This window comes from Aedes albopictus, chromosome 3, assembly GCF_035046485.1.
Source record: "Aedes albopictus strain Foshan chromosome 3, AalbF5, whole genome shotgun sequence".
NCBI classification, from domain to species: Eukaryota; Metazoa; Arthropoda; class Insecta; order Diptera; family Culicidae; genus Aedes; species Aedes albopictus.
Window position 1 is genome coordinate 344,741,758 of NC_085138.1, and position 20,617 is coordinate 344,762,374.

General features: G+C 40.7%; 1 protein-coding gene across 1 annotated transcript; it reads right to left on the reverse strand.

Moving 5' to 3' along the window:
- Positions 1 to 230: 230 nt before the first annotated feature.
- On the reverse strand, positions 231 to 1,604 carry LOC134289400 (vanin-like protein 1; the record flags this gene model as incomplete). Its single annotated transcript, XM_062855174.1, is given in 2 exon segments — positions 231 to 1,275; positions 1,343 to 1,604. Coding segments are annotated over 2 exon segments (1,105 nt in total), but the record flags the coding sequence as incomplete, so codon positions are not given.
- Positions 1,605 to 20,617: the final 19,013 nt, after the last annotated feature.

The window sequence follows — 20,617 nt, forward strand, 5'->3', positions numbered from 1 at the left end:
ATACTAAACGCGAGAAATGTCTCCTAAACGAGGAATAAGATATCGTTGGAGTTATAAAGTCATTAAAACTTTGGGACAGCCCTATGACCCATCCAAAATCCTAGCTACTGGTAACTGATTGAATATGAAAACGTTCGACAAATTAAGTCATCCTCAAAACATTTACTTGCCATGATTAGGATGTGTACTACATATAAAACAACTTATCTCTCGGTTATCATTATCACTTACCTGATTAGGCACACTTGGTACCGTTACTGTGTATTTCAACGTGAAATTACAACACACCGTCTCCTGACATAACAGCGCTTCATGGAAGCTCGCGTTCATCGGCAGCGTGGACATCAGATAGCCATCGATGTGATCTCGCTTCAGTTTAAGATTTGACATCTCACTGGGCGTATACTTGATGACCGGCTGACGATTAATCGTAGCCTGTGGGCGATCAATCTTTGGCACCTGAGCAACGTACAGCTTGGACTCTGCATCGTGGTTCATAACTGTAATGATCCGGCCTCGCTTTCCGGCGAACACTCCCGTGCCAGTGCTGCCTATTTCCGGATAGCTCGAACCAGAAGCTATAAAATTGACGTTGTGCGTATAGGCCCATGCCTGCTGTATCTGCGCAGCGGTCAAGAATGGTAACTCCGAGAACCACATCGTTGTAAAGATAAAATCGGTAACTCCTTGCTTTACGAGCTGCAGTGCAGGTCGCTCGAACATCAGGTCAAAGCATATGAAGGTGCCAAACCGGACACCGAAATCCGTTTCGAAAGTGACCGCATCTGACCAGGAGGTAATGTTAATGCCAGGTTCTGCGAAAAGGTTGTACTTGCGGTAACGTGCGATCACCCGTCCATGTCGGTCGAACACCACGTTGGTGTTGAAGTGATAAAGGCCATTGGGAGCACAAGGACGCCAATCGCTGTTCTCTGGACAGAAAGCTTTCTCCACCAGGTTCACAACCAAGTACTTCTGACGAGCCCGTGCCAAACACGACAGATCTCGCACGACTTGCTCGTATTCAAGATTGTTACAGGGTGCAATGAGATCTCTAGGGTTCGGTACAAATGAGGCTGTCTCCACTTGACTCAACCCATACTCCGGGAAGACAACGATATCCAACGGATCGGCTTCAGGAGAGTTGATGATATCTTTATATTTGGCCAAATTCCTCGGCGTGCTGACCAAAGCTGACTCATTGCCTACCGACCGTTCCTTGAAACTGAACTCCACTACCCCTGCCCAGTAGTGATCATCGTTTGGAGAGGATATCTGCACAATCAGAAGATAAAAGTCATCGTCATAAAGAAGATTGATCAACCCAAATCCACGAGCTTACCTGATGACTACCAACAATATAATTCAACAAAATGCCGAGTACGATAGCTCTTATCTTCATTGTTCCTCCGCTGCTTTAGTTACAACTCGTGTCCACTTTGATCGGCGTTTGTCGTTCAACTGACCGAACTAAAGTTAATTATTCAAAGAGTCAACCATTGACCAACCATCAACGCTTTGTAGCAGACGATTCGGCTTTCGGGAACCGGTCGTTCCTGCCAATAATTACGGTGATAACACATGTACCTGCCGCAATACTTCGCCATTATCAGGTATACTCGGAGAGGGCCTGTAAACAACAACGACAACAGCACCTTCGCGCTTATCATCGTAATCAGTGTCGGACGGGATTCGGTTCGGACTTCGGTATAACAATGAGCTTTTTGCGATGATTTCAGAGAAATGTCTACGACGACCGTAATCAACGAGTCGCTCACGTCTGCACACGGTCGTCATCGCTGTCGATTATCATTCCGAGATGGATGATTTGGTTGACCAATCGATCGCTGCTCGTTCAGCGAATTGGGAACTTTGATTCTATATTGTTGAGAAATGAATAAGCTTGATGGGAGCAGATCTAATCTGTGGAGCACTTCCGATGCGAACGCAAACAGAGTGACTTTTAGCTTCAGATGTCCGTTGGTAACAGCAAATGATATCTTAATTAATTTTGCGCAGCGAAATATTCGAAGTATTTATGCAGGTATTTCTTCCTGAATTTCTTTCAGAGGGAGGGATTATTCAAAAAATGATTCAGCATATCCTTTAAAATTTGTACAAAAAATCCTTTACTTAGGAGTATATCTAAGGAATACTGCCCTGCAATAATTCGTCCAGAAATTACTGGGTTCCTTAGAGATTCCTACATAAAATCTTCCGGAATTCTTCCTGGGATTCACTCAGAAATTCTCTCTGGAATTCTTTCAGAAATAACTCCAGGAATTATTTTAAAAATTTTCAAAGCACTCTTCCAGGAACTCTTCTTGGGATTCCTTCACAAATTCTACCTGCAAATCTTTCAGAAACTTTTCCAACAATTTCTCCAGCAATTGTCAAGGGATTTCCTTTAGGATCTGCTATACGGACTCCTCCAGAATTTGTGCCACGAACTTTTGCTTAGGATTCTTGTTGCGACAATGTCTGCAGCTGGTCACCCTAAATAATACTTCATACCGAATAGAATACGTTGCACCTTTCTATTTGGTGAAGAAGATTAAAAGCAAACTAAAATAGTAGTACGTACAGATATAGTGAAAACGAGAACAGAACTATTTGTAAGAATTAAGGACGTTTGATACCGAAGTAGTTGAGCGAAAAGATACATTAGAGATTGTTTAAGTAGAATTAGGCATAACATTAGAAAAGAAATAATTTGAATAAATATAATTTCAGTTTTAGCTGATCAACACAAAAGCTGTTTTTTGATCTGCTCTGAAAATCAGTGTCGAAATTTATCCAAGAATTCCTTCAGCGAATACTTCAGAAGCTCCAGCTGGGATTGCTTCAGAAATTCGTCCTAAGATTTCTTCAAGAATGTCTCCAGTGATTGTTTCGAGAATTCCAGCAGGGATTCGTCCAGGAGTTCCTCCAATGGTTCCTCTGGAATTTCTCCCGAGATTCCTCCACGAATTCCTATAGGCATTACTCCAGCAATCAGTGATTCTTCCTGGAATTGCTCCAGTCATTCTTCAAGGAATAGTTCCTGGAATTTATCTTGGGATTCCTCTAGGCATTCCGCCAGGGATTCCTCCAAGAATTTCTCCAGAAATTCCTTTAGAAATACCTACAGACATGTTTCTAGGAATCCAGAGATTCTTCCAGGAATTGCTTGAATTCTCCAGAAATTCCTCCAGGAGTTCCTTCTGGAATTCCTCCAGGGATTTCTCTAAGGACTCCTCCTCAGTTTCCTCTAGACATTGATCCAGTAATTCACCTAGGAATTCTTTCAGGCACTTCTCCAGGATTTCATCCAGAAATTCCTCCAGGGACACCTTGAGGAATTCCTCGAGCAATCACCTCAGAAATTCCTCCATGAATTCCTCCAGGTATTCTTCAAGGAATTCGTCCTAGTATTCCTCCTGAAATTCCTACAGCAATTCCTCCAGGTATTTCTTCAGGATTTCATCCAGGAACTTCTCCTTCAGGGATTCCTTGTAACCGTCGGTTCCAAATTTAACGACACCACCGCAAGACCAAAACATCCTTTCCCCGAACCTAACACACACTTATCCCATAATAGCGTTAGCGTTAGCGTTATCGTAGTTACGGTATACTTCGTAGATTGGACACTAACAACATTCATGTACCTTTTGCTAATCTTGCTCGGATTGCTTTTCGGAACAAAGCCGGGGAGTTAACTTTGCTCCAATTTTATGCAAGAATACCAAAAGCACAAATGTCATTATTCCCGGCCACGCCCATCTTTACCGTAACTTGGGATAGGAGAAGGAAATGTTGATGTAGCACTTATTTAAGAGGCCTCCGACTCAATGACACTCCCATAAGTACTACGGAGTGGGTGGTTAGGGCTTGTCGTTCTAGAAATTGATCATCAACTGATATAATTTATTAATATAAGAAACACAATATCAGATCACGTTTATATATTCTAAAATAAATAAATATAATGATCTCAGGTTTTCTTTGATTTAATTTCTCAAGAAATGGGGTATTCCGGAAAAAAAAAAATCCGCAAAATAGTATAGTAGGGCCTCAGTCAAAGAATACTGAAAAGTAAAAAAGTAAAAAGACATCACATTCAAATATAAAGAAATTTATGCTATGTAGTGTTGGGACGTGCGGTACATTCGGAACTAGAATACCATTTTGAGAGCAGCTTCTATTTCAAGCAGCTTCAATAAATGTGGTATTCGCTCTCATGACAATGAAGGGACGAATGACCTTCGGGTTAAAGTCCCTCGAACCCAACAAAAGAAGAAGAAAGTCTCATGACAATCGTATGTATCTCCTAACTACAGTGTCCTTTCTCGTTCACTAACCAAACGACACTGTCGAGTTGTTAAATTATCACCACCGTCGACTTCCGTGCCGCCACTCATGCCCTCCACTATTGCTTCTGGGTTACCAGTTCCACTCAGCAGCAAGCGTACTGAAACTGTACGCAACATATAGTATCCCAAAATTCTTGGTGACTATTTGGCATTTATCCTCATGAATTTCTGCCTGAATTATATTTGTATCCAACATCTTTTTGGTCATTCTCAGCATCAAAAAGCCATGGCATGGTTTGGAGCAAGTATTTGGTAGTGGGAGTGGTTATTGGGCTGTTTACTTAAATGGACGACAGCCAACTTAAAAAAAAGAAAAATGTCAGCATGGGATGGAGAGGTGTATTAATACCCCACACAGTTCAAAATTGATACATCGAGTTCGCTGTAACAAATTGACCTCTATCACTTTCAACACAATTCTCGATCGGACTGTTTGAAGTATGGAGCTTGCTTAAAATTTCGCGTGCAAGAAATTCTTGTATGTGAAATCGAATGAAACAAAATGGGAAATTAAACGCTTTTGTATTTACGTCAAGTGTAGTTTGGGAACGTCTATAAATTACGTCACGCAAAAATTGCTCATTTTCAAACCACTCACTTTGTCCTATGTCCAACTTATTATATGAGACCTCTGAAATTTTTGTACGGGTCGTCACGCTGCGCTGACCACAACCCCCCACCCCGCCCCCTACAAGCGTGACGTAATTTATGGACGCTACCTTTTCAGAATTTGTTTCTGTGAAGTTACTGATAACCCTTTTCTAACTTATAACCACTTTCATCAACTTCTAGTAACTTGTCCTTGTCCAATACTTTTTGGGTGATCTCCTGGATGACTCGGGGTAATGGCATTCGGGGTAGTGGTGTTCGGAGTAATTGGGAGGATCCACCTGGTTGATCTATGCGATACGACTAGGGACTTTCAATGCAAAGGTTATGGTTTCAATTCTCGTTCGTTTAGGAAATTTTTGTCCTGAAATTTTCCACTTTAATCAGCGCATGAAACGAAGCTCATGAGGCACATTTGAAAAAAAAAATATGGCGCACATCTTCGAGTCTCAAAATGTAAAGTGCTCCTGGGTGCTCGCTTGCAATGCGGCTCCCGTACATGGGACTACAGCACGTGTACATCAACTCTACCCAGATCCACGACCTTGGCGTTGCTCCTCATCGCCTTCAAGACTTCCGATAGTGTCCTATTGGCGCACGGTATTTTGAAGAGCAGTATGCGATGACTTGTTTAACATCATCCGTAGGGGCTGGTTCATTACGAGGTAAATGAACTGAACAAAAGACCTATTTCCGGTTGAGGTTTCCAACAGATATGTCAGTTGTAACAGTACATACATCTCTAGTAGTTAGTTCAAAGTACAGTGCAGCGATAATTGCGTTGTTGACAAGCACACATGTTCAAGACATGACACGCGAGTTTACCATCTAATTTTCACTGAAAAAACCACAACCGGGTTCACAAGGCTTCCTAGATAGAAATTACCCTTACGAAAATAACCCGGGAGCGGTCGCGTCATGTACTGAGTACACGAACCATGAAAAAAGCTCGCTTGTGGTACACCGCGTGTGCGCGGTGTCGCTGAGGGTGGCCGAAGACGCGACTGCTCGAGGGATAAGGTTCTTGGACTAAATCCACTTGAACAGTAGCATTTTCCATAAGTCTGGAAATATTGGTCGTTGCTGTTCTTTTATACTGAAGATTGATCTGAGCTTTTTTATTCGTAGCCACTACCCAAACCAGGCAAGATTAATCTCTTTACAATCACATCATCACAAAACTAGATCAGTATCGACTGTAAAACGCCAAAGGCGAGGATACACATAATACACTGTGTAAATCGTATAATGCGGAACCATGTAGGTGAAAATTTAAACTAATCAATGACATCTTCATTATCCCAGCTCCAAGTTTGAGACTAAATAAGGGCAGCTGATTGTTTCGGAGACACAAGGTCTACTGCGCATTCCTAGGCACGGTAAACTTGAAGCTGCATTACACCATGAATTAGGGGTCACCTGATTACGGGACTCTTACCACCGGAACAGGCGGTTTATATTGTCATTCATAGCTAATTGAACGATCGATACCTATCGACACTACACAGCTATCTAGGCTGATCGGGACAAGAAGTTAATATTGATGATAAACTTCATAAGGGAACAAACAGCCGCCTAATGCTAATTAAAACAAAACAAATGCATGTGTTTAAATGGATTTGTAAAGAAAGAGGCGTATGATTAGACCAAGAAGCAATTATATCGGTGCAATAATTATGATTTTTTATTCTAAATCAACTATGCTACATTTGCCTTCGATCCTAGACCGCGATGGTGGATAAATCCCTGTGAGAAGTCTCCTAAACAACGTCACAATTGATTGATTGATTGATTTGTCTTTATTTAAGAGACTTTCAGCCCTTGGCTGGTTCGTCTCTCGTCACAAAAGTATGACAGAGTACTTCACCAATGGATAACCATGACCTTCTTCTGAATTTGAAATTCAGCGATCGTTTTGCAAAACTCCCAGCTCAAGAATGCACATCAAGGGCGTACATGCGGCTTTGACTGCACTAAGAAAAAAGCAGACAAAGTCCGCAAATGGCGTTTCAATCTGAACATTTTTCGTGGGGTCATAAAGGTTAATGATTCGGTTGTCTTTACATTCGCAAAATTGTTTCAAAAATTCCGCTCTTCATTAGCACCACATGTCGCTGGCGGTCACATTATTGATCTCCGTCGATCGATACCCGCAGACAGTTGATGACCACCAAAGACTTCGCGAGAAGGTATATGAATGAACGACCGACCGGTGTCAATCATCGATGCGTTGCCGATGCCGATGGAAATTTTGCAACAACATTTAATGGACACCCTTTCGGAGATCATTTTTGGACATTTTTACAACACCGCGACCTTGAGGGACGCAACACCATGCGATGGATTGTTATTGCTCTCCGAGTGACCAATGGAATTTCGGTTCAAGCACCAAGCTTAAAGTTCTATGCTTCCCATAGCGGACGGACACCAAGCCCTCAACCGAGAGTGAGTGGATCAGAATTGCTACTTTGCGTACCAATTGAGCCACTTTTTACCAGCTACTGTTGTCGCGGTCAAATGGTTGATATGCGCTTAGTGAGACCCTGTATGTTCATGTACGTTTATACAGGCGTAGAACAGAATATCAGCTCTCGCGATGGCACTCTTAGTCTAGCAATGTGCAATCTCTTCAGCAGACATTGGTGGTCATAGCCGAGTAAAAAATATGTACCAAAACCTCTGATTGAGTAATTGGTCAGGATTGTACAAATGGAGTTATGGTATAAATGGATTATAATATAATATGGGATATTATCCCTGATTATTTTGCTCACTTTGAATTATGACTTTGTCTTACCTTTTGCAAACTGAATCTGAACATCTAATTCATGGAATTTCCACTTCACTTAGCATGTTATTTCTATCTGCTCGGGTGTCCCTCGTATTCCACTTTGTGAAACATTTAATGCGTGTCATTACGCGGAGTTAATTCTTGGCGCCCGGGTATAACTTCTTACATATGTAAGCTAACCGTCATCGATTACAACAACGCCGACAAAAAAAAAGATCTTCGGTCACCGAATCTGCATGTCAGTCAACTACCCACCACCGCACCGGCTGCAATTGGTAAGTACTTTGCTTGAAAAATCGACAACCAAAACGAGGAGCCCCATTGAGTAACTGACCTACTACTGGTAGTCAGGTAGGTACTACTTGAAGTGGGTATTCGCACTAGCTCTGCGTCATGATGTAACTCGGTCAGAAAAAGAGACCTTAGTAAATTGTTATTGTGTGCGAGTCGCCCGTGTAACATGGTGGTGATCACTTTTTGACCAGATAATTGAGGTTCATGGCTGGTACCTACCTGCACGCTGGTAAAAATTGACTTGGTGTGATGAACGCACCCGACCCGTGTCATGGGTGGTCAATTTGGGGAGCAATTTGGGGCGCGTTTTAGTCATGGCAAGCATGTGCAGCTGGGGCACAGCCTAGGGTGCAGCTTGGATTTTTGCTAAAATTGTGAGTACTGTTGGGTCGCATTCAATAACAAGATTAAAAATTGTATGTGTTGTGTATACCATTCTAATGTGATCGGCTCCAAAATGTGGCTTGTGTGGTGTTTTATGTTTGTTCTTCTTATTCCGTTTTTATCTTAGGTTATATAAACCTACAAAGTAATTGTTTACTTTAGGTTTTAGGAGTTAAACGGGGGACGGATGTGTCTGTGCCAATTTAAAAAATATGCCCATTTGTTGAAACATACTTCGCTAATAGATTCAAGGCAAGAATTTCACTCAGTTAGGGAAACCAAACCCATTTTAGGCAAATTTTTCGCATTTTCATCGTACCTAAAATTATCTGTTAAATGCTACGTATTTGTTGTGTCTCCTATTTTGTATTTTTTTTTTATAGGAATGAGCACCCAAAAAAAGGTACAAATTAAGTGCTGTAATCATCTATTTTAGCAATGGGTTGAACATAGGGGCATACTTGAACGGTTGAACGGGCTGCAAAACGGTGAGTCGATAAGGAGAGCGTCCAACTTAGCTCTGTTCCTCACAAGTTCCTATGAGGTTAGGGCTTCCACGGGTCAAACGATGACAAAAAGCACCAGCTAAGAGTTGTGTGCTTAGCTGGTAGTGCAGCATGGGCACTGTTGTCCTTCTGACTTTAGCTAGATTGAGGAGGTACGACCAGCGCGTCTGTTCACCATGGACTCAAACAGCGTCTGTTCTGGCATCCAGCAGCTGAGTAAAAATTGTTGCATCACGCTCAGAAGATCCAAGGTGGTAGCCTCATCAGCGTGGTCGTTCCAGTGTTGGTTGGGATGTTAAACAGAAATGGCACGATGGCCCTCCGGCCATAGGAGAAAATATAATAATACAATTGGCAAAGACACACGCGACGAAAAAAGGACTACGATTGGAAACTTGGAACATGGAATTGCAAGTCACTTGGTTTCGCAGAATGTTATAGGATAATCTACAACGAATTACATATCCCGGTAACTTCGAATGAGTAGCTTGGCGCAGCTACGCTTGAAGATGACTGCAGGGATAGCCGATCCGCCATAGATAATACCTCGGCTGCAGCACTAGGCTCGCCGGCTCCGAATCACAGAAGCGACTGGTACGACGGCGAATGTGAACAGTTGAAAAACAAGAAAAATGCAGCACGGACGAGAATGTTGTAACACGCGTACGAGGCGCGAATGAGGCACATTATAGGCCATGCTAAGGACACACGGAAGGTCTTCGAGAAGCTGAACCTCTCGCGCAGAGGGTTTGTGTCACAAGTCGACATGTGCCGAGTAGAGATGGTCGGGTTTCAGATTTTACAGACCCGAACCCGAAAAAATTCAAATTTCAAAATTCGTACCCGACCCGAACCCGAGAAATTTTTTTTCGTCAAACCCGGACCCGACCCGAACCCGAAAAATTTTCGGCGGTCAAACCCGAGCCCGACTCGAACCCGAAAAAAATATTTATCAGAAAACCCGACCAAAACCCAAGTTCAAAAATAATTATTAAATGTAACGTGCATGATAAATAAAGCATTTTTAAGTATCAAATTATCTGTAGAGTGCATACACTGGTGCACAAACCCGACTGGAACCCGACGTTATTTAAACCCGACCCGACCCGTACCCGAAAGTTTTGGAATTTTTGAACCCGATTTTTTTCTAATTTTTAAACCCGAACCCGACCCGTACCCGTCGGGTTCGGGTTCGGGTCGGGTTTCGGGTCTGAAAACCCGAAACCCGACCATCTCTAGTGCCGAGACCATCACGGAAATCTTCTCACGAGCAAGCGCGAGGTGGCGACAGCATTACGATGAGTACCTCAATGGGGACGTTTCAAGCACCGAAGGTGACGTGATGACAGATCTAGGAGTACGTAAGCAGGACGAAAGACTTCCGGCTTCAAACTTCCAAGAGGTTGAGGAGGTTGGCTGGTTGAAAAACAACAAAGCCGCTGGAGCAGATCAACTACCAAGCAAGTTACTAAAGCACTGGTGAGAGCACTAAATTGGGTCCTTACCAAGATTTGGGAGGAGGACGTGTACCGGAGGAATGGATGGAAGGTATCGTGTGCCCCATCTACAAAAAGGGCGACAAGGATTGCGAGAACTATCGCGCTACCTTGTTACCGACCAACCGTAACAATAGATGGTAACCCACCTTATGGAGGTCAATCTATAACACAGGATCAAATTGTATACATAGAAGTTTTAAAACAGGAGTAGTCAACAATTAATAGTAAGTGTACGAATCCCATCTTATATCCACCACCATCCTTCCCCCTTACTACTGCATTGGATGCCGTACTATAAATATAGCAACGATCGTGGCCCAAAATTATGGGACACGATTGACTATCGACGAGGGTGGTAACTGTAGTGACTAGGGCAACAGTTGAGTATAGAATGACATTTAATTCTGATGCTTAAAGTCTATGCTAACTAGATACTACATTCTCTCCCTTCTTTTCATTATCAACCTTTGATTCTTATTGATTTTACTAGCAGTATTATGAAATAGTTGTTATTGTTCTGACTCGCTTAAATTGAGGTACATCACCCTCGACATCACCGGTGATAATATCTTCAAAATTATAATCACAATTATTTTGTGTGGATTCGTTTGACGTGAAGACTTGAGTGTTAGCTTGATTGAATTCTCTTTTTTTTCACGTTAACATGGCATTCGTCTACACCAGAAGGCTTGGAGTTCCTTATCTAATCAATGAACATTATGTTTCCGAGATTCTCCAAATTGGTGAAACATCTTATGACTGAAACATTTTATTCTGCGTTGTAAACTTTTTCTATTGTTCTGTAGGATATTATTCATTATCATACCGTATGATTGAAATATATGATGTATAATAAATGATCAAATTTTATTGTAAAATCTTTCCTTTTCTCCCCTTTTTCCTGAGAATTCAAAAGAAGAATATATTTTAAGTTAGAGTAGTATTTAGTAGCAACTAATAAATGTATGAACACCTTTTGGAGTCACCGTGAAATAAACCCCAAACCTTATGATAAACTGTTTTTCATCATATCCATCCTAGATCACTATACACTTTTAGCATTGACGTTTCATCCTAAGTGTTCTCTAACCAAGTTCCACCTTATAAGTTTGTAAACTTAACGAGACCACAATCCTTTGTATATTAATATTGCAACAATTCACATAATGATTCACATGTTATTGATATTAAATTATTTTATTATTTGCGCCGAACGCTTAGCATTCTGTGACATTTTTCATAGTATGATTTCAGATCAGCCATTGTGGAAAACTCAATTACTTACAATAACTTGTTGTTTCATCGCAATTTCATCTAGTAGACGGTTGAATTTTAAAATATTATCTACAATATGAATCTTCCCAAAATGCTATATCAATCTTAGCTTTTAGAATGTACCACAAGGTAATTTTTCATTCTGTCTTGGAATTTAATGGTTCATGATCAGTGAATAAAATGTCTTATTTTATTAATATTTTATCATTGTAGGATATGATACAAATTTTATATTATCTAGAGTTTTTCAAAATTTCAGTAATGTTGCTGGGCCTAATACTTCTTATCATACAATGTATTATGCTGACATTTTTGAAAATTAATTTATACATTTATACGTATTGAAGTCAAATAAAATTTTAGAAAATGAAACATAATCATAAAAGATTACATCCTTCGTAGAATCGTAGTAACATTTGTATATGTTGAAATCATTTATTCCTGTGAATTTGTGAAACAATTATTGAGAATTTGAAATCTGCTTGAACAATATGAATTCTCTGTTGATATCTATGTTTCTGTTGAAAATTTCGTTATTTTTATAATTCCGTTCTAATTTGATAACAGTGAAAATGTGAGGTGACAATATGATTAAAGGTGTAATTTCTATAGGTAGAAGAGGTAGCGATAGCATTTAGAATTTGAGCGGGATGACTACAAAGCATGATGCGAAGACAGTGGTTCCTCAGTGTCATGAGGAAGACTATAAATGCTAGCCTAAATACGCGTATTTCTCAAAGGTGGAATTGAAATGTACAAAACTGATTGCACCCTTTTCAATTAGGCTACATATTTCTATAATAAATTATAGCAATAAATAAATGCACAATACTTTTGTGGCCAGTTTTCATACAAATTCCTAAAAACCGATGCGAATAATTTCAATTATAAATTAGTCTAAACTTTACATCAATAGCTTTAAATTTAAACAAAGTTTTCATAGTTATTAACCAAAATATTTGAATACGTTCTGCTAAGAATAATTGAAAGATATAGTGTGGTTTCTCAAAACCATGTTCAATATGCATTAAATAATTGCTGTGAATCTTAGGTTTCAGCGGTTCAGTAAGATTAGCGGTTCAGTAAGATTAGCGGTTCAGATCAAAAATATTCAGACATTATTTGAATATGGAGATCTTTTTGAACGTCGATATTCTGTTCTTCAAAACATCAACTAAACATATTCCTAATAAAAGTATTGCTTTCCTTTCATATGATCAATCTTCACACGACTTAGACCGTTTATACTGTAGTTACTCCATCCTTTGAGAAGTCTTTGATTTTTCAAAAATTACCTTATTATGCGAAATTACTAAGTGTCTTATAAGAGAAAAGAAACGTATCGTTGAATAATGTACCACGTTTTCTACTTTCCTTGATGATTAGCCATTTCCTGGTCATAATATGTTTCGAAATTAATCTCATCAAATTTCATACTGTGCACTGCTAATTGCACTTTGTCACTTTTAAAGCTCTATTATGTTAATCACAATATATTCGGTTTTTATGCATTCTTTTATCCATCATAGCAACCGTGATGATAGAAACTGACAAACATTTGATTTTTTTTTTCGTAAAATGATATTGCTCCTCAGCCATTGATTCAAGCTTTCTCAGATTCATCCTGAACTCTTCAGGTTTCTCTATTTACTTGAGGATCATCCCGATTTCGGGCCTCTTACTGAACTTGTTCCGAGAGAGCCATCCCGATTCTACGGGTCTCTCGAAAATATTGAGGGCCATCCCGATTACCGGGCCTCAACACGCGACATTGTGAGAGCCATCCCGGATCTCCCGGGTCTCACTGGAGGATCATCCCGACAAACGGGCCTCCGTTCAGTTTTGTTTTCCTGAGAGGCGCATCCCGGCGTCCCGGGTCTCACTACATACCTGGAGGATCATCCCGGCTACGTCGGGCCTCTCTATTGTTTGAATCAATGGCCTCCGGCTGTGCAATATTTCCCTTTTTTTTCATTTGTTTGTCATTTCTGTTATCACTAATTACTTACAATACATACCGTAGACAAACCATTTATCCGAAATCGTCTTGGTCTCGATCACTTTGCGCTTCTTACGACTCCTTCTTGTCGCACTCCTTAATTTTTCTGGCTGGTGCGATCCATATCGCGGTCCCAGAATGGTGTCCGTCCTCCTGGGCGATTTGAGAATGTGAACGACTCTTGCGGCTTTGCGAAGCCGGCGGCAACTTGCCTTGCCGTGCTTCGTGATGACTAGTTATGCAGATCTTGAAATTGAACTATTCTGCTAACTGCTTACTTCTGAATGATTTTCTGAATCTTCTTTCTTGTTTGAATTTTGGAATTTTCTCCTCGAACGAATTTTCCAGTCGTCGCCAAATGTAGTGACTAGGGCAACAGTTGAGTATAGAATGACCTTTAATTCTGATGCTTAAAGTCTATGCTAACTAGATACTACAGTAACTCGTGGATAGTTCCGGCGAAGAAGGAGCGAGCAAAAAGGAGAAGAAGAAGCGATTGTAGAAAAACGGGAGAAAGTGATGATCAAGCAAACAAGAACGACGTCTGAAGAGACAGCTCCGAATAGATTTTTTTCCGAGACAGTTGAAGAGAAGTAAAACGTCGCTGGCCAGACCGTTCCACAGTTTCGAGTGGCTGGCGAATCTCGTGCGAAGTACTCCGCCCGTCAAGTGAAGCCTTTGATTAAACCATCGACCAGCAGAAGATCATCCGCGGAACCCGGAATTTGCCAAGATTAACCCCGGTGTCGCGCCAGAAAAAGATTTCCGCACCAGTTTGCAACCCGAAGACCCTTGCATCCACACCCATTGCCTCGTCTGGAATCTGACAAGCGAAGGAGAATCCACCCGGTACCCGATTGTGACAGCTACCTTATTCGGCCTCAAATCATATCACTGGGAAAAAAATCTTCATTCCTTCTATGTGTCCGGGACATGGATTTTTGCAATGGGGGTAAACAAATGCTTTCCATTAGTGTGACTCATACTTTTGATGAGGCACCATACAGCAGCGACTCATACAATTTAGAGCACATACTATTCATGTGCTAATTTGCCTGCGTAATCGGGTATTGGTTGCATATACTTTGGATGTGGTTTGACACATGGATATTTGCCATTAAGTATGAGGCAATTTTCCTGAGTGTACCGGAGGACTCGGCGAGTCCCGTGCTGGTGGCCGACGAGCTTTCGTCATCGCCGCGCCACACGCTGCGAGAAGACAGGTAACCACAGTTTTTGAGGTGAGGGTTCTAGTGAGGTCCGGCTGGGTCCGCCCCCGCTTGCTAGAACCTAATATCCGATGCGTTCCATCGAGCTTGGAACGATACCCCAGCGACTCCAGCAAGTACCCGCCCACGGAGATTCACGATCTGCGGGACGAACATTCAGGATCCAATTCGATCAGTACTCGAGGGAATCCAAGCAACGTCTGGAAGGACCCAGACGGAAACATTTCGCAGTTGGCCGGCATGCCTCAGAAGAGCCTCATCGAAGTGAACCCGAATGAATCAAACCCCGCTGATACACGAACCCCTGGAAGCTGCCCCGACGTTCGAGCCTGGAAAGCTTCCCGATAACTCTACTGGCAAGTAATACGCATGTTAATGTTCTTTTGACCGTAATAGGCCCCAACAGTTCCAGACCGGCCGCAACGTAAGTTCCTTTATCCTTTCCCTATCCCTTTATTACTATGTAACCTTCTTTAAATAAATATGTTAAGTAAATTTCTTTGTATTGTACCACTTATTCGTCAGAAAGAATAGACTTGATTTCCCTTTTGTGGGTCTACTTTTGCGTTCATTTTGGTTGAAGGTAAGTGAGTCTCTTGTGGCAGGCAGAGCCAGCGACCCTGAGTGACCATAGCCAAGGGGCTAGCCGTCCATTACAACCTACAAGATAGTCTCTCAAATTTTATGCCACCGTCTATCACCGATTGGATGAACTTTCGAGAGCCTGGATTCAACGGACCAGATGTTAGCCAGGTGTTGCAGAAATGCTGCAAAAATTATGCACGAATACGGATAACGATACGAATACGGAAAAAAATATATCGCAGAAACGATTTGTCCGATTGATCATTAGAGTGGGTCATCGTTTATATGGAAAAATGAAAAATTCAATGGTATCCCATCAGATCAACGCTTTTTTAATCCCATTTCAGGACCCAAATAAGTGTGAAAAATTTGGGCACGATCGGTTATTTGCGTTTTGCGCATCGCGTTTGAAGTTTGTATGGGATTTTATATGGGAATCACACTTTCTTGCATTTCTCTCATGACAAGCTCGATTTTTTTCTGAAATCATGTAACCGATGAAATAGAAACATGGTCTAGGGTGTCCTGAAAAACTTTGTCGAAGACCGCGAAGTGATCTGATGCTTATGAAAAAAGTTATAGCGTTGGCATTGCTTGGCGAAACAGTAAGATTTTGTTGCTATTGTTATTCCTTTACATGTTAAAACATAAACACATGCATGCGGTTTGTTGTTGTTGTTGTTGTTATTGTTATTGTTGTTGCGGTCTTCAACAAAGTTTTTCAGAACATCCTTGGCTATCATCTTGGGGCAAGACACTGTGCAACAGAGTGCATTTTTCTTCTCAGAGTTGCTCAGAATTTCTCCGGATTTCTCTCGTTTTGGCTAAAGTGTTGCCTGATACTATCGCAAAACCAAAACAATATTGTCCGATAACCTGCTTTTCGTGCGATTTAGGGATGTTTTTCGACAAATTTCGTCGATCATTGGTAAAAAGAGTAACTCAGAATTTCTCAGAGTTACTCTCGATTGCACAGTGTCTTGCCCCTAGGCTATCATTTTACAGTATCGGTTAAATAGTTTCAGACAAACTTTTTCAACTTATGACAAAAATGCAAAAAAAGTATGTTTTCTCATACAAAATCCCATACAAATTTCAATTGCAATGCGCAAAGTGTAGACGCAACCGAAGTGCAGACCGAACCGATCGTGCTCTAATTTTGCACAGATACTCAGGACCCAAAACGGAACCAAAAAAGCTTTGATCTGAGAAAACGATTCCGATGACCCACGCTATTGATCATCTGTCTTCGGCAACATTTTAAACAATTTATGGGGCTATATGGAGAATGTTTACACTACTGTTTGAAAAATTTTGTATTTTTGATTTTTATTTCGAAAAATAAAATAAGTATTCGGTTAGGGTTTTCATCTAATTACCGTCTGTGTAAGCACCAACCAATATTTGATTTCTCATTGATGTTTCGACTTCTGTGATAATTTGAAAACCCATTATCATTTCCCGGCGACATTTCTCACAAATCAAACCTATTTCGTGTAACTGTAGTGCAACCGATGACTCTGTCATGAGCTCGAGCAAAGCAGTGAACGTGACCCGCTGCGAATTCGTGTGCGAAATTCGACTGTGATAATAATGAATTGGGTTTTTAAATTAAGAAAAATGAAGTTATTTTTTTGATTTTATACGAAAGAGCACCTTTTTCTGAGCCACTATGATTTTTTCAGATTTTAAGAATTTTATTTTGGTACCTAAAACCATGGAACCATAGATAATTAATTATCTAAGATGGAACTCACATCTCGATCACAACCAGGCCCCTGACACGGCCTATATCAATGCATTGGAATCATGGTAGACAGGATGTCCTGGGCGCTAATAAATAGCGCCCACTGTCAAATGCGAAAACATCAACATTTTTTTTGTTTAACGTTTATTTTGGTTTGTTGATCAGTTTTTGGAATCATTTTTTCCACCGCTTATGATCACAAAACACTTCAAACTCGCTTTAATATTAATGTACGGTAAGAGGAGCATGCGATTAGTTGAATAAAGCAACCCAACAAACACGCATTGTGAATGTGATTTCGTGTGTGGCTCACAACATCAAACAAAAGCTGCGTTTGTTGATTACACGCTCGTTTCAATTTGCACGAATATGAGTATAAGGCAGTTAGATGTTGGCTACGATAAATTTCATTCATGCCAGGAGCCTGCCTAAAACCAATTTCAAAGAGATTTTTTGAAATAACCTTTTGACAGCTGGACAACTTTTTGACAGCTCCGTCCAGTACAAACTGCGACGAGGTGTGATTTGACAAATCGCTCCCATCCTCCTCTTCTCTTCTTGGCGTAACGTCCTCACTAGGACAAAGCCTGCTTCTCAGCTTAGTGTTCAATGAGCACTTCCACAGTTTTTAACTGAGAGCTTCCTCTGCCAATTACCATTTTGCATGTGTATAACGTGTGGCAGGCACGAAGATACGCTATGCCCAAGGAAGTCAAGGAAATTTCCTTTACGAAAAAATCCTGGACCGACCGGGAATCGAACCCGTCACCCTCAGCATGGTCATGTCGCTCCCATACAAACTTCAAATTGATTTTTAATTTGGTTCCCGGGCACCAAAATTCATGAAAATTTGGATTTCTGCTCAGTTTGACATGCAGATTCAGAATATCGAATCATCTCAACACCGTTAAAGAAGCCAATTCAGGTCGAGTCTAGATGAGTGCGAATGTCGCAATTGGCGATTAAAAGTAGAGGTTATGTCGTGAAAATTTGGAAGTTTGAAAGGGAAATACCAGTTCCCCATCAGTTTAATCATCAATTTTTTGATAAATTTATCGATAAAATGAAATGAAATGAAATGAATGAACTACAATTTCCTTGAATAATAAGAGAATTCTGTTTCCATGGAGTTCACGTCTATTTCGGGCACAACGAGAATTAATTCCCAGCACACCTTGTACGTGACACTATGGTACAAAGGATGGTAAAAAAATTATGATTTAACGATTGATCAGAAACTACGCCAACATAGTGCAACGGAGAAATCTTTCTCTGTGGTTGTGAAATACGATGTTTCGCATTTGCTTGCATCCCCTTTAGGCAACGACAACTGTCAATTGAACAGCTTTTGCTGTATTCTGTAGCAGTGAAATCCAACTTTGAAGTGCCACAGAGCTTTTGTGGAGTGTGAATTGAAGGTTGGTTCAACTAGTGAATCTGACGAAGTGAAAATTGAACAGTGATGAAGAACAATCCCTCTAGCTGCTGTTGTGGTGCGGCTGCCTTCGGCAAACACAAAAAGAGATAAATTGTGCTTCATTATTCGATTACCAGTGCCAAAAAGGCTCCTCATCGATAGCCTACAACTTTTTGCTCCCATATAATGCGGTAATGGTAAAGGTAGGTCGGAATATTTGAAATAATAAACTGTTTTCCATATGATGTTCCGGGAATTGGCGCATAAGAGGAAGTAAATTTTTTATCCTCTGTACGGCACTCACTGACTCAAGAATCAAGAAGAAACTCCAAAAATCTACTTCTCAGAAAATTTGGGTATTTTGAAACATCTAAAACAGAAGTAATAAAAAAAACTTCAAGCCTTTGACCAATCCATATACCGTCTACTCCCGTTGGTTTGAAGGACACCTTATGCAAACTAACGGGGTTTATTTTTAGTTTGAACCTCTAGCAACCCTGTGGGTGACGGCAAAACACACTGCTGGCAGCCTTATTTGATGTTTTGTTTTGATTCTGCGTTCCGTTTCACTCCGTTCCATTAGCAGTATGACGTTTGAACCATTTTTAATTTGAACGATGTGCAGATTAGATGCGGTCAAACCAACGGGGGTGGACGGTACGAAATCGCTTTGCTGTCATATATGCTAACTATCTCCAAGACATTTTTCCTGCATTGCATTTCCCTTCTCCATCAGAAGCCAGACAAAAGTTGGATTCACTTCCTGGGAATCCAGCCCAATAACGGCTAGTTTCTATTTTTTCTCGTTGCCGTCGATTTACATGCTGGCTGGGACCGGCTCGCGTTCCATGCGTTTTGATGCATGATCACACTTGCACTGACACTGTGATCACACTTGCAATAGTTACTCGACAACGCATGATTTTAAAAGATCTGCGATGTCCTCCGAGCTGGATAAATACGAAGAGTGCTGCAAAAAAAAACGATTTTTGTAACAAGTTGCATACCAAATTTTTTGCAATGATTTTTCCTTATACAACTCATTCTAGTTAAATAATGCAACTCATTTGAGTTGCATAATGAATTGGTACGGCAAAGTTGGCAATTATGGTCATTATTATTCTCCTGCTTTTTAATTTGAATTGGCGAGTCATTCAATCACCTCTTTACAGTCGGGACCCGCTGATTGGGGTGACTTTTTAGTTGGGTCTCCGTTAGTTTAGCTGTCAGCCAATTAAAAAGCACCTGGATGTCATAATTCAATGTCAAAATGAAAATGACAACCAATGTGTTATTCAGAGGGGCGAGCAAATGAGTTTTTTTGGTTTCTTAAACTTTCCTGATAATCGAGAAGAATTTCTCATTCATTTTTCTTAAAAAAAAACTATATGTATAATTATTTCGAAACAAATGCAAAACATCGGCAATCTTTATTTTGTCGATCATTGGAAGCGTTTTGTTCTTGCACTTTGGACCGGGTGGTTTCATAATCATCTGTATTTTCACTTCACCGACTAAAAATGGATGAAGATAATTAATTCTCGTCTTGGTCATATATGTATCTTCCATAACGTATCAGTTTTGCTCCAAATGTGAAAAAATTGAAAAATTTACAAAATTTTAATTTTTAACTTCCAACTTAATCTCATGCTTAAAAAACAATGTGCACGCCCCTTGTGCTGCTGTCACTTCACCCAACTAACGAATCGAATTCGTTGGTTGGGTGGAGGCTGTGCGTTCAACGAGCGAATTCCGACTGTATTCTGCTCTGTCCTTTACCGTCACTAGCACATCCGCCACCACACGCTGCCCGCCATCAAACCACCGCCTGCCGCTCACTGTCATCCATCCATATGTATATAATGTATAAGGTAATAACACACTTCTTAAAATAGTATAACTCACTGGAAAATGTTAAAATATTGAAAAT